Here is a 12,500-nt window from a genome sequence, read left to right on the forward strand (position 1 = left end):
GGTCAGAAGGAGTTCATGGTGTGGGTTTGTTATTTACTGTTTCACATGTTAATGTAAATATATGTTTCAAGAGGGTTTGGTCTGTGCCCAGTGGGGCCCCACTGGACATCTATATCTATAGCTTAACAGTTAGCTTGGTCGGACACAGCTGTCATCAGTGAGCCACAGAAAAACTAATGTTTGTTACCTGATGTCTCCCTCCGACCCCTTCCATTAGTGTCCTCTAAGACGGCAGGTGAAACATTCCTCTAGAAATGGCACAGACCACGTTTATTTCAGGAACAAGCTGACTGCTTATTGCCTGTTAATACTGTAACTATTGCCAGGCTTGCTAAGATAACGAGATGACTGTCCAGACTCTGGACACACTGGGAGGCGTAGCTAGCTATGGTAGGTTAACTAAAGTTAAACGTCAAAGCAAACAACAGAAAAAACGGAATTGTAGTGGACGTTGTGGTAATGAAGTGTATCATCCCCACAGTTAAGTCTAGACTATCAGCACTTAGTTATTTAGCATTTATTTCAATCGTTCTTTTCAACTCATCACCATCATGCTTTTTTCTCCTCTTCCTCTTTTCATTGCCAGAAGGAGAACTGCTCTTCATTTTGTCAACTCTCTTTTGTTGTTATTAATCAATCATGCAATCATGTTATTAATCAATCATGCAATCATTACATGTAATGTTAGTCAGGGGAGTCAGGCAGAGGGAGTTCGGTAATGACATCACTAATAACGTAATGACAGCACTCTAGGCCCAGAAGAGCATAATCCCAGGAAAAGAGACGCTACTCCATACCCTCACACTCTGGGGGATCATTAGAGCTCTGGCAGGAGATCCGAGGGGGAGAAAAATACCTTCAATACCTTGAAGGGTCATTTCACTAAGAACAGGATTACTGATAAATCAACATTCCTGTGAATCTTTCAAGTGTCTTTTGAAGAGATGTGTGTTCAGTCTACAGACTCTGCAAGAGTAGTGAAACTCATTATGTTTTAGTGCAGAAATGTGCATTGAGCATTTCCGCTCTCTTAAAGACACGGCAAGATTGCTTCTAAACAATGCACAGTGGTCACCCAGAGGGGTCTTAAGAAATGTCTAATAGTGAAATAGATTTACCTACGTGACTTAAAATACCTTGTGAGGGCTTTTACTTTAAAGTCCTTCTGTATATATTAAAGCTTTATCTGAAATGCATCTCTGGGAGAGAAGTGGGGGCTTTTAATTTATAACAAATATGTTCCACATAAAAGGACAACTTAGAATGAAACACATAGATCAGCATATTTAGAGCCTTCTTTTAATAGGAAAAAATATTTTTTTTTCTTGCATGGTGTAAAATATATGTACACTGTAAAATGGGACACTTATATTTCAATAGGAATACAAATTGTGCAATATATTAAATGTTTTTTTCTTATATTACTTTGACTTAACTCTGTCAATACAAAATATAATTAATATATTCATTTTAAGATAATAATGGATAACAAGAGAGAAAATATTTGAAACTTCTTTTTGGGCCCAAAATCTTTATATCCTGTAGACTTCTCTGAAGATTTGTGACTGTAATTTTGTGATGACCTGTCATTACATATGTACACATGTATTATTATAAAGAATCTTTAAAATAGTGCATTTATGCTATTCATAGGACTGGAAATATGAATCAAAGCACATTTCTATAGCAACATTGCTGTCATTTTAAAACCACTGGTCAGCAGAGACTTTGATGCCTGCCAAAAATACCTGTGCATTATGGATTCTTGCATGCCGAATCCAAATATGTTATCAGAATTTCATTATCACCTATAGTTTATTTTTTGTCCTTGTGTGCTTCTATGTCATTATGGAGAATGGAGAGTAATATGGAGAAGTATGGAGATGGAGAAGTATGGAGATGGAGAAGTATGGAGACGTATGGAGAAGTATGGAGATGGAGAAGTATGGAGACGTATGGAGAAGTATGGAGACGTATGGAGAACGTATGGAGATGTATGGAGACTTATGGAGAACGTATGGAGATGTATGGAGAACGTATGGAGATGTATGGAGAACGTATGGAGACGTATGGAGAACGTATGGAGTCTGGTAAGACAAAAACGGTTAAAACTGTGTTGCCCAGTGAAGTAGAAATCAGCGAGCTGTATGATGTTCCTGTGATGGTTAAGAGCAGGACACACGCGTCCTCAGGGAGGCTGCGAGGGCCGGTGCAGTAAGACCTCCACGGGGCCAGGGGGCAGTCTCCTTATCAGGCTCCAGACTTCCAATCGTCTTAAACCCCCCAAACTCTGACCCTGAATTTCTAGCAGCTCATCTCCTGGAAACACCTTCCCAATTGGTCCACCTGAGGAAGAGCAGGAAACAATCCATCAACAAATCAATCAGCAAATTGACCAGGTTAGTATTCTTGTACCACAATGGTTAACCACAGTGTCTCTTGTCAGTCAGGTGCATAAGCTTAGTCATTTTTGGTTTATAACTGCAATACAATTTGTTTATAGTTCGCTAATCCCTTTGGCTAAGACAAGGTAGTTTAATACTTTAGACTTTAATAGTCTGAGGCTGTCCGGGTTACACCGACTACTGGGGCCCACAGTACACAATAGTAAAAGGAGATGAAATCATACAGCTAGTCATCTTAATACATAATTCACAATTATTGTAAGCATAATATATGGCCATAAACTAGCCTACATAAATAACCTTTGACCTGCAGAGATGCTTCTGACTCACCCCTCACTCACTTTCAATCTGGAGCAACAACCCCCCCCTGTGGCCAGATGTGTCATGACAACTACAGATCTTCACCCCTCAGGCAACGTTACCATCTGTTATATCAGCTGTGTCTTATTCCAACAGTACAGTGAACACTGTTGGTAAAGGTAGCTATTTATAGCTATGTATAGCTATTTATAGCCCACAACAAATGTATTATCAGCAAAGTTAACTATTAATACCAGTTAGTTAAGTACCTAATAAGATTAGATGGTAAACTGGAACTTGGAGCTTCTCTTTATGATACCGGGATTTTTTGACATCCCAGACACAATTATTAGTATTTTTCTAATGTGTTTTCACCTTGGAAAATCCTCTGAACGGTGAGGGGTTTGTCTCCGAGGCTGGAGCCAACCCCTCCCTCCAGACTGAAGCCCAGGTCAAAGGTCAATTTGGTCAAAGTCGTATGCACTGTGGTGCCTGGAGAGCAGGAATAACACACACGTCATAAACACATCACTCCTGGAGAGCAGATGCACATGTCATAAACACATCACTCCTGGAGAGCAGGAACAACACACACATCATAAACACATCACTCCTGGAGAGCAGACGCACACGTCACAAACACATCACTCCTTTTTTTGGATTTTGCACAAACTTCCTTCATTTTTGTTTTTCCCAATTACAGTTGTGCAAGCAAACCATCAACTACTAAACTTCATGTCTACAAAATGTGCTCAAGCTGACTGAGTCTCCCTGGTTGTGGCACAGAACAGCACCTCCTAGTCCTGGTGCAGAAATAAATGATCGGAAGAGAGAGAAAACTGCAAATATTCAGAGAAGCCAAATCCTTAGCAAAAGGTAAAATTCTCTCCAGACAGAGCAGCCCTAGTCCCAGTGTGTGTGTACATGTGTGTGTGTACGTGTGTGTGTGTGTGTGTGTATGTGTATGTACGTGTGTGTGTGTACGTGTGTATGTACGTGTGTATGTGTATGTATGTATGTGTGTATGTGTGTATGTGTGTGTGTGTGTACGTGTGTGTGTACGCGTGTATGTACGTGTGTATGTGTATGTATGTATGTATGTATGTGTGTGTGTGTGTGTGTGTGTGTGTGCTCCCCAGACAAAAAATGAGTCACCTTCCATGTTTAAGGTAGTATTAGCTTCAGGCTACTGAACTAATGTAAATGAGTCTTTTACTGAGGAGACAGTAGATATAAACACTAGGCCAACACTGAACTCCTGGACTACCAGTTTATGCCTGGAACGTAACATTCCTGTTCTTGTATTCCAAGCTGAGAATTCTCACATTCACAGGGTTGGAAATGTGACCAACAGGCATGATAAACATTCAGCAGCATTCACACATCTGGTCCGGCCCACAAAATCCGGAACAGCAAGTAAAATTCCAGGGAAGGCATCCCCAAAATCTGGCCAAACTGCATACTTCAAACTGCACAGCTGTTTGATAACGCCTACATCCAGAAACTTCAGTCCAGGCTAAATTAAGTCTCAGTTCTGAAGGTTCAGTCACAGCTGAGCCTCTATATATCCGTGTGCACTCCCACCTGGACCTCCAGCTGGCTTTAGGAGGTTGTCATTGATGTTGTGCTGGGGTTCGATGACGCTGCCTTTCCTAAGAACCACCACTGCCATGCCCCGCCCCCTTGCCTTCCTCAGTGTACGCAGCGCTTCCCAGTGGGCGGAGTTGTGTAGAGCAGTGCCATTGATTGACAGCACTTGGTCACCCTCGTGGATGGAGCCTTCCTGAGCTGCTGCTCCACAGGGGAAGACCCTGTGCACCTGAGAGAGGAGAGGAAGCACAAACATCCCTAGATCAGATGTCAGGCCTCGTCACAATGCTGCAGTGCCATCTTAAACCTGCTGCTGAAATATCCATTACTATGTTTCATTACATTTCAGATCCAGATGCTCTTTGGGGTAAATTTAACAAGATATTTAACAAGAAGAGTCCTGAGTCCAGCTTAGCCTCGCCCTGTGTGACTGCATATAGCTGAAGGTTGGTTTGTCCTGCCTACTTTGATGGCGGATCTGTTCCACAGTCTGTTACATTATTCCAGGTCTTTTTGTTGTTTTGTAATTCCGCGATTCACCCGATTCCATTTTATTTTGCTGGGCATGAATACTCACAGTTATGGGTTTGTTCTGGTCCACTCCGCCCGCTACAGTGAAGCCGAGGCCAATCCCGACATCCTTATGCAGGACGACCACGTGCACGTCCTCATAGTTCTACCGTTAAAAAAAAAACAAAAAACAAAAAAACACCGACATGAAGTCATGGGGACAAAACATCCTTTCACACTGACATGCTATTACATGGCCAGTACACATCATATATCCAGGCTTAACACATCAGTTATCCAGGCTAAATACAAAATAATTCTTTCCAGTATATCTTACTCACTAATAGCTGGCTACTGAATGTAGGGATGTACCTTATTGCTGTACATTGTTGCTGATATATTCAGTTTGGACAGAGCACTCTCAACCATTTCACTGTGAGTTATATTGTGTATGACTATGTATGTGACAAATAAACCAACTTGAAACTTGAAACTTGAAACTTGATATGTTATTTGGTAATAATTTAAATATTTATTAAATGTCTCATACTGGAATTAGAGAGTTTCTAGTTTTGTGGCGACAGAGTGCACCTGATTGGCGTGTACCTCTAAAGTGTCATCCCCTAGACCTTTGACATCATCCAGCAGACAGTCCAACTCCTCCGTTCCCAGCAGGGTCACGCAGGACATGACGGAGGCATCTGAGCTCAAGGAGGCAGAGCGATTGGACATCCACCTCTCCTCGTTTGACCCGCTGCTGGCTGTGGGTGGACAGTCCAGCCCACCCAGATTACAGAGGTCCACAAAACTGATGGGATTGGGCAGGACAACAGGACCAAAAGAAGTATTAAGGACTAGGAAGTAGAACCAAGAGAGCAGAAAACTCATGTGAGGATGTCAGACATGTGAGGATGTCTGAGTTTAATCTATGATGATAAACTCAGTGAGGATGTCAGTTTAAACTCAGTCCTAAGCCTGTGACATCGTACCTTAAAGAAAAACTCCTGTGATCTGATTGGCTCATGTTGCTTGTGATGGTTACTGATGAGTCCCCTGAGTCAGAGTCATATCCTCGTTCTGTTTCATCATCATCATCATCATCATCATCTTCATCAGTATCAATAACACCATCTCCTTCATCTGTGATCCATCTAGAAATTTTCACCTCAATTTTTTCATTTCTTACTCTGTTGCCAATATCACTGAGTTCAGGAGGGGCTGCAGGGATTGTGACAGGACGGGTGTCCAGGAAGCCATGGAGACGGGTGTCCGGGCAACCATGGGGACGGGCGTCCGGGGAGCCATGGAGACAGGTGTCCGGGGAGCCATGGGGATGGGCGTCCGGGGAGCCATGGGGACGGGTGTCTGGGGAGCCATGGGGATGGGCGTCCGGGGAGCCATGGAGACGGGCGTCCGGGGAGCCATGGAGACGGGTGTCCGGGGAGCCATGGGGATGGGCGTCCGGGGAGCCATGGGGACGGGTGTCTGGGGAGCCATGGGGACTGGATGGTGATGTAGAATGAGGGCTATAAGATCTTATCAACGCCAACCTCACTGAGGTGGACAAAGTTGAATCTGCTGGTACTAAAGCACACTCCGGCGGTTCATCTGTACTTGATTTACTGTGGTTTTGATGGCTGCCTGTCAGACGAGTCTTGTCAGGACACTCAGTGAGGGTGGCATCATCACTCCTGCTGGACTCGCTGATGGAGGGCTTTGTAGCACTACAGTCATTTCTCAGATGACCTTCAGTTGAGTCCATGTTTTTAATAACCCAATGACTCAGTTTGGAAAAATCTGGCTCATCCGGGTACTTACTAATCCTAGAAGTCTTGATGTCATCCTTAAGAGTGTCCTTGGTTTTACTCTGTTCAGATGGAATTATATCCAGCAGTTTTTCAGTTGGACTGTCTCCAAGTTTCTGTCCATAACCTTCTGTATTCTGTGTTTTCACTGATCTTACTTCATCTGTGGCTGTAATTTGGATGGCCCCTCTTACATTAGGGGGACTGACGAACTCCTCACTGACCTCACTCTTACTGAAGTGGTCATCGGTCAGACTCCACAAACTCATAAATCCATGTAATGACTTATCAGGTTTGTTCTTATTTATTTCTGTCACCAGTTTTGGTTTTTCTGGGACAGAAAATGCCCTTCTGGGGTGCAGGTCCACATTTGGATTCTGGTTTCGTTGGGCAAGAGCTTCAAATTTGTAGATTGTGCTTTGCACGGAATCGAATTTCTCCTGCAAGTTCTCTCTCTTCTTTCTTGGAAAGGTTAATGAACCAAGTTCTGAAAGTTCCTCCTTCTCCTTATACCGAGCACCATCTACTGTCACACTCCTGGATAACTGAGGTCTGTCTAATTCCTTTGGTCCCTGGATTCCAGGTTGTTTTCCTGGACCCGTGTCCCCATCTCTGCCATGTGCTGAGCTGCTACTTGTTTTCTCCATTTGCCTGTCTCTCTCTCTGTCTTGTCTACTGCCTTCTTGCACAGTTGTTTCACAGAATGACTGTTTCACAGAATGACTGGGTGTGCCAGAGTTACAAGCCCCAAACAAAGACTCAGTCCTGAGAACTCTGGACTGTGCAGCTCGATTTCTTGCCTGGTCCAGAGAGAGTGGTTCCAATGCCCCAGGCTTTCTGCTCTGTGAGTTGCCATTCCATTCACTTTTTTGGTTGTGTAAACACGTTAAATCTATTCTCTCTTCAAACTGCGGTGTCACTGGCGACATAGACATATTGGATAAGGCATTTTTCCTGTCATTCCTGTTATGTAAAATAAGTGGAGTGTTTGGTATAGAACTAATATTATTCCTTTCCACTTTGGAAAGTGTTCTTGGAAAGGTTCCACCTTTTTCTGCATCAGATGAGGCCTTCTTCCATTGATTAATGTAGGATGAGGAAGATGACCTGAATGTGGGAGCAGCATTAGGCCTCCTGGGATTTGAGTTTGAATCAATAGCATCTGCACTGTGCAGCCAATCACCCACAGGAGCAGAGCAGCTTTTCGCACAGACGGAGTCTCTGGAGTCTCGGTTATGCTCTGATAATTTCACGCCATAGAGCTTCCCAATTCGATCCAGTATTGTTTGGTTTCCTGTTACTTCACTTATGTTTGGCCCCCCAACCCGAGACCAGTGGTCTGGCTGACTGGGCTTGGGGACGCTCATTGCAGCAGACCTCCACGGACCGCTCCCCTCCTCCAAGCTGCTTGGTCTTTGCTTTGGCTGCAGTCTGGATGGGAGAGACTGGCCCCCACCCGCTCGTTCCAGGGCCAGAACTATCTGGCTCGTTCTTGCAGGTGAGGAACTGGATATGGCTGTGGGAACCATTTTGTTGCTGTCCTGCTTTCTATGTCCGGCAGGACTGTAAGCATGAACTTGTAATGCTGTGCTGTTTGAGGGGCTGGATAGTTCATTTGGGTTTGGGTTTGGGCTCTTGGGTGTCTCCTTTGTCTCCAAACTGTTGGAACACCTTGCAGGATGCACTACTAAGTCTTTAGTGTTCCTGATCGTTGCTGTCTGATTCCTCACTTCCTTCTGTCCTCTCCAGTCTAAGCTCTTGCTTCTGTTGCTCAGAACCTGTCCTCTCCAGTCTGTCCGTCCCCTCTCCTTGCTTGGGTGCTCGTTGCAGACATTGCTTGTCCCAGAGCTGAAAGGCAGTTCTGCACACGTCGGGACACCAGCCTGATTCGGAACTCTGGAACTCGGCACGTCAACTGTGTCTCGCAATGGTGGCGACCGCGGCTGAACTCTGCGTGCTTGTTCTCGGCTCTGGATCTCGTCTCCGGTCTTACTGTGCGCTGCTCTCATGCCTCTGTCAGTGACCAGCGTCTCCTGCCTGTCTTTGGCGGAGCGGATTTTGAACTTGACAGAGGAAGAGTGCACTTGGGTGGTTTGCCACTTCCTCTGGCTTTGATCCTCAGTGGTATTTAAGGATTCTGCACTTCCAGCTGATACTGTAACAGGGGGACACATATCCATGTTCCTGGAATAAGGCCCATGTAACCGTTACAGAGGGATCAGAAAGCACATAAAAGCTGCCTCGATTCCCAGGATAATCCTTTTTGTACACTGCTTCAAGAAATGCTCAAATTCCATATTTTTGTAACACATTTTTTAACCAATTCCAATATAGGCAGGCTGTCAACTATGTAACTCAAACCACATAATGTAATCAAAAGTGTACATGAAGTGTTGCCATGGTGATTTTTCTAAGAAATCCATAAATAAAAAATAGGAACACAAAGATCCACTAGTGAGTGTGCTGGTGCTGATGTCTCATACCTCTCAGACGGAGACACAACTCATAAGACGTCCAACACAGAAGTTAAACCATAAACTGCAAACCCTGAGCTCTCAGCAGGAAAAAGGGCACCTCTCCTCATAGTCTGACCCTCACAGACATGTCTGTCTGCCTGCATATTCTGGGTTTGCATCGGTTTCTTTTCTGCGGTCTTGGGACATTTACGCCCAGCCCAGCTACATTCCTTCAGTGCCTTGTTCCTTTGCTGGGAGTCGGGCTGGGAGTCGGGCTGGGAGTCGGGCTGGGAGTCGGGATGGGAGTCGGGCTGGGAGTCGGGATGGGAGTCTCTCCTCTTATTCAGCCACTGGCTCTGTCAGCCTCTCCTAATCTCCCAAATCCTTAAAAAAAACAACCACAACAACAACAAATAATAACATAAACATTTTTTCCCCTTGTAATTCCTTTTTTTATGTACTGTATTAAAATGTCCCAGTCATATGAGAGAAAAAAAAAACAATTAATTTATTTATACAGCCCTTTCTACAACGGATGTCACATAGCAGCTTTACAAATGTACGAGTTCAAGCCCCCATTGAGCAAACCAAGGGTGACAGTGGAGCATGAGGAAGAACCCTTGAGAGGAGCCAAGAGGGACATCCTCCTCTGGGTGACAACAAACACCAAAATAATAACAATTTACAGAGAACAATCTGAAGGCCGTGTCAGATGGAGAATGTGTACTGTAAATGCAGTGCACTGTAAGGCATGCTAGATTACAGGCACAAATGACAAAGAAGCTCTCAGGTATTTCTGACAAGAAAGACCAAAGACTGTAATTCACACAGCAAACTCAAGACCTGACACCTTCTGTACATCACAAAACGGAAGGCAGTGCTATTCAATTCCGTGTCTACTCTGAATTTATCTACCCTGTAGTCCAAGTCTGCGTCTCCAGGTATGTGCACACTACTGACGTGCTGAGCTCCTCGACACACAGAAAACCTGATCTGCAGCAGTAACAGGTCAAACACACCAGACTGCAATCCAGACTGAACACACCATGTTGTAATGGGAGAAAATACCTACACGCTTATTACTCATGGGATTGTTATGGATATACATCTACAGTGACTATGTATAGACCTTAGTATCAGACACTTTAACAAACAGCGAATGCTACGTGTGACATGGACACACAGTAGACCACGCAGACCAGTACATGCAAGGCAGCTGAGTGTTTCATTCAGATTAGAAAATACCAGCCAGCCAGGGACCATGATTGCCATACGAGATGAAGGAAAACAAATAGTGCGAGAGATTAGGACAGTAAATCGACAGATAAAGAACTCACCCAACAAACAACAGCTTTTCTACGGCAGCAGTGACACAGAAATGCCTAACGTTCTCCTTTTCGCCGTGCTAATGCAGTAACAGCAGGAGAAGCCATGTTCAGTGCAGCTGAGGAGATATAGGTCACGACTTTTGTTTTGCCAAATCAAATAAAAGAGGGCGAAACGCTGCAGGTGCATGAAGGGTGGGACACAAAAAGGGGCGTGTACTGGTGCAGCCAATCAGAGGAGCCAACACCCAGCACGGAAAGAGCATAGACACCAAATTAAAGTGAGCTGTGAGAAAAGGGTCAATGTTGGTTAGGAAAAGAGAAGACCAGAGCAGAGCACTGAGACTAGGAGCTGGGCGAGACCTGGGCGACAGCAACACTGCCACTCGAGTCAGAGAACAGGGCAGTGTTGGATTACAGAAACACCTGTTTTCATAGTGCACACACACACAACAGCCATATACGCTCTATACACACGTTCGGCCCCTTAACTGGCCAAGTGCTTGACCTCATAGAGCATGAGAAAGACACACACCTGAGGAGTGCTGGCTATCACAGAGGTGTCCACTCATCTCTTCCTTCTCTCTCTCTCTCTCTCTTCTCATTTACTATTCTGCATCGGAGAACTTGCCTGACTGGTTCCTCCCCTCCGCCCTCACACACCCACTCCTACTCTGTACTTGCTACTTTCCTTCCTCCTCACTGGGTCTCTGTGACTAACACACACTCACTCTTTCTTTCCTCTCACTCCCCCCTTTTCAACTAACACACACACACACACACACACACACACACACACACACACACACACGAATGTACCATCTCTCCTGTGATCACATAAACGTTTTCACTAAGAGTACCAAAGCTGTTCTGTTTCCAGTTTCTGTTCTGTATTTCTGACAGAGAAAAGATCAAACACTGAGGTGAAATTGTCTCAGTCTTCAGTTACTGTGACTTACAAATTTCATTTGATGCTGAACAATCACAAACACAAATGTTTAGGAGCAGTTCCTGGCTCTTCCAGCTTTTGTCTTCTTTCATAGTCGGAGGTCCCAGTCGTACCTTTCAGACAATCACAGCACATCGTTCCGCTAACGTGACTGGACACGTTTACTCACACATGGGTCCCAATACATCATATGCTTATTGAAGTGATGGTATTTACCCTAAAATAATGATATTTACCCTAAAATAATGATATTTAAACTAAAATAATGGTATTTACCCTACAATAACTCATCCAGTAAAGAACAGACATAGTTCAACAACAATGCATTTTGTTTGTGTGGTCTTAGTAAATCAGTTCTATATTAAAGGAGCATCATTAAACTGTTAAAAAACTAAACTTTCTGCTGACTGGTTTTGGTGACAGAGGATTGGAAGAGGTGACACTCCTGATTCAGTCCATCAGTTAATTACCAGAGTCTGTAGGTGTGTCAGGGCAGAACGGTTACCTCACTGTGCTGGGACTCCAGGCCTCCAGTACCAGTGTTGGGCTCCCCTGGTGTTATGAGAATCAACACAAAAACTCGATTGCAATTTTTATTTGATGGCAGTTGTGTTTGTGCAGTTGTTTACACATGTAGTTTGTATGAATATTACACATTCCAAGTTCTGACAAATGGCAGCTAATTTCTAAACAGCACCCACCATGGTCAGTTGAAGCAAGACTTGACTTCCTCCCTAAATAATAGCCATGCCATGTAATGACTTCACATTTGTGTGTCATTCTGAGAAATCGTTGGGCCTTCCAGCTCAGTTTCCTTCCAGTTATGAGTTTATACTTTATACATTACTGGAGTACTCGACAAACCTGCTCACGCTAACATTGAAATCACCAGCCAAATTAATGTACAGTTAGATTAATGCAAACTTAAAGGGGGGACACAACCTTTAGCTGGAGAATACAACGGAGGAATGAAAGGCTTAAAAAAACACTTTGAGTTCCCAGAAATTCTCAACTAGGTTGAGCCACTTGCTTCTGGCCTTGTGGGCAGCTGTAAATCTTAGTGAGCAATCTTCAGATTGCTGAGGAAATTATGATGTTAATAACTACACGAAAGTCAGCATTCCTTTAACAATCATATCTGAAATATTTTAGACTCAAAA

The 12,500-nt window shown here is 44.1% G+C and overlaps 1 protein-coding gene across 3 annotated transcripts in view; it reads right to left on the reverse strand.

Moving 5' to 3' along the window:
* Window positions 1-1,303: 1,303 nt before the first annotated feature.
* The window catches only part of si:dkey-92i15.4, an 11,561-nt gene continuing 364 nt past the window's right edge, over window positions 1,304-12,500 (reverse strand). The window contains exons 2-10 of one of the 3 annotated variants that reach the window (XM_027005897.2): window positions 11,846-11,892; window positions 11,351-11,453; window positions 9,094-9,450; window positions 5,795-8,794; window positions 5,412-5,613; window positions 4,873-4,971; window positions 4,290-4,524; window positions 3,081-3,197; window positions 1,304-2,346 (exon numbers count right to left, since the gene is read on the reverse strand). In XM_027005897.2, coding sequence (XP_026861698.2) covers window positions 2,189-2,346; window positions 3,081-3,197; window positions 4,290-4,524; window positions 4,873-4,971; window positions 5,412-5,613; window positions 5,795-8,790 — 3,807 coding nt within the window. In that variant the 5' untranslated portion in view covers window positions 8,791-8,794; window positions 9,094-9,450; window positions 11,351-11,453; window positions 11,846-11,892 and the 3' untranslated portion in view covers window positions 1,304-2,188. Of the gene's footprint in view, window positions 2,347-3,080; window positions 3,198-4,289; window positions 4,525-4,872; window positions 4,972-5,411; window positions 5,614-5,794; window positions 9,451-11,350; window positions 11,454-11,810; window positions 11,893-12,500 lie in introns of all 3 variants that reach the window. The other 2 variants (XM_035530784.1, XM_035530783.1) reach the window with 2 other exon arrangements.

The sequence above is a fragment of the Electrophorus electricus genome, chromosome 10 (assembly GCF_013358815.1).
Source record: "Electrophorus electricus isolate fEleEle1 chromosome 10, fEleEle1.pri, whole genome shotgun sequence".
In the NCBI taxonomy this organism is placed as follows: Eukaryota; Metazoa; Chordata; class Actinopteri; order Gymnotiformes; family Gymnotidae; genus Electrophorus; species Electrophorus electricus.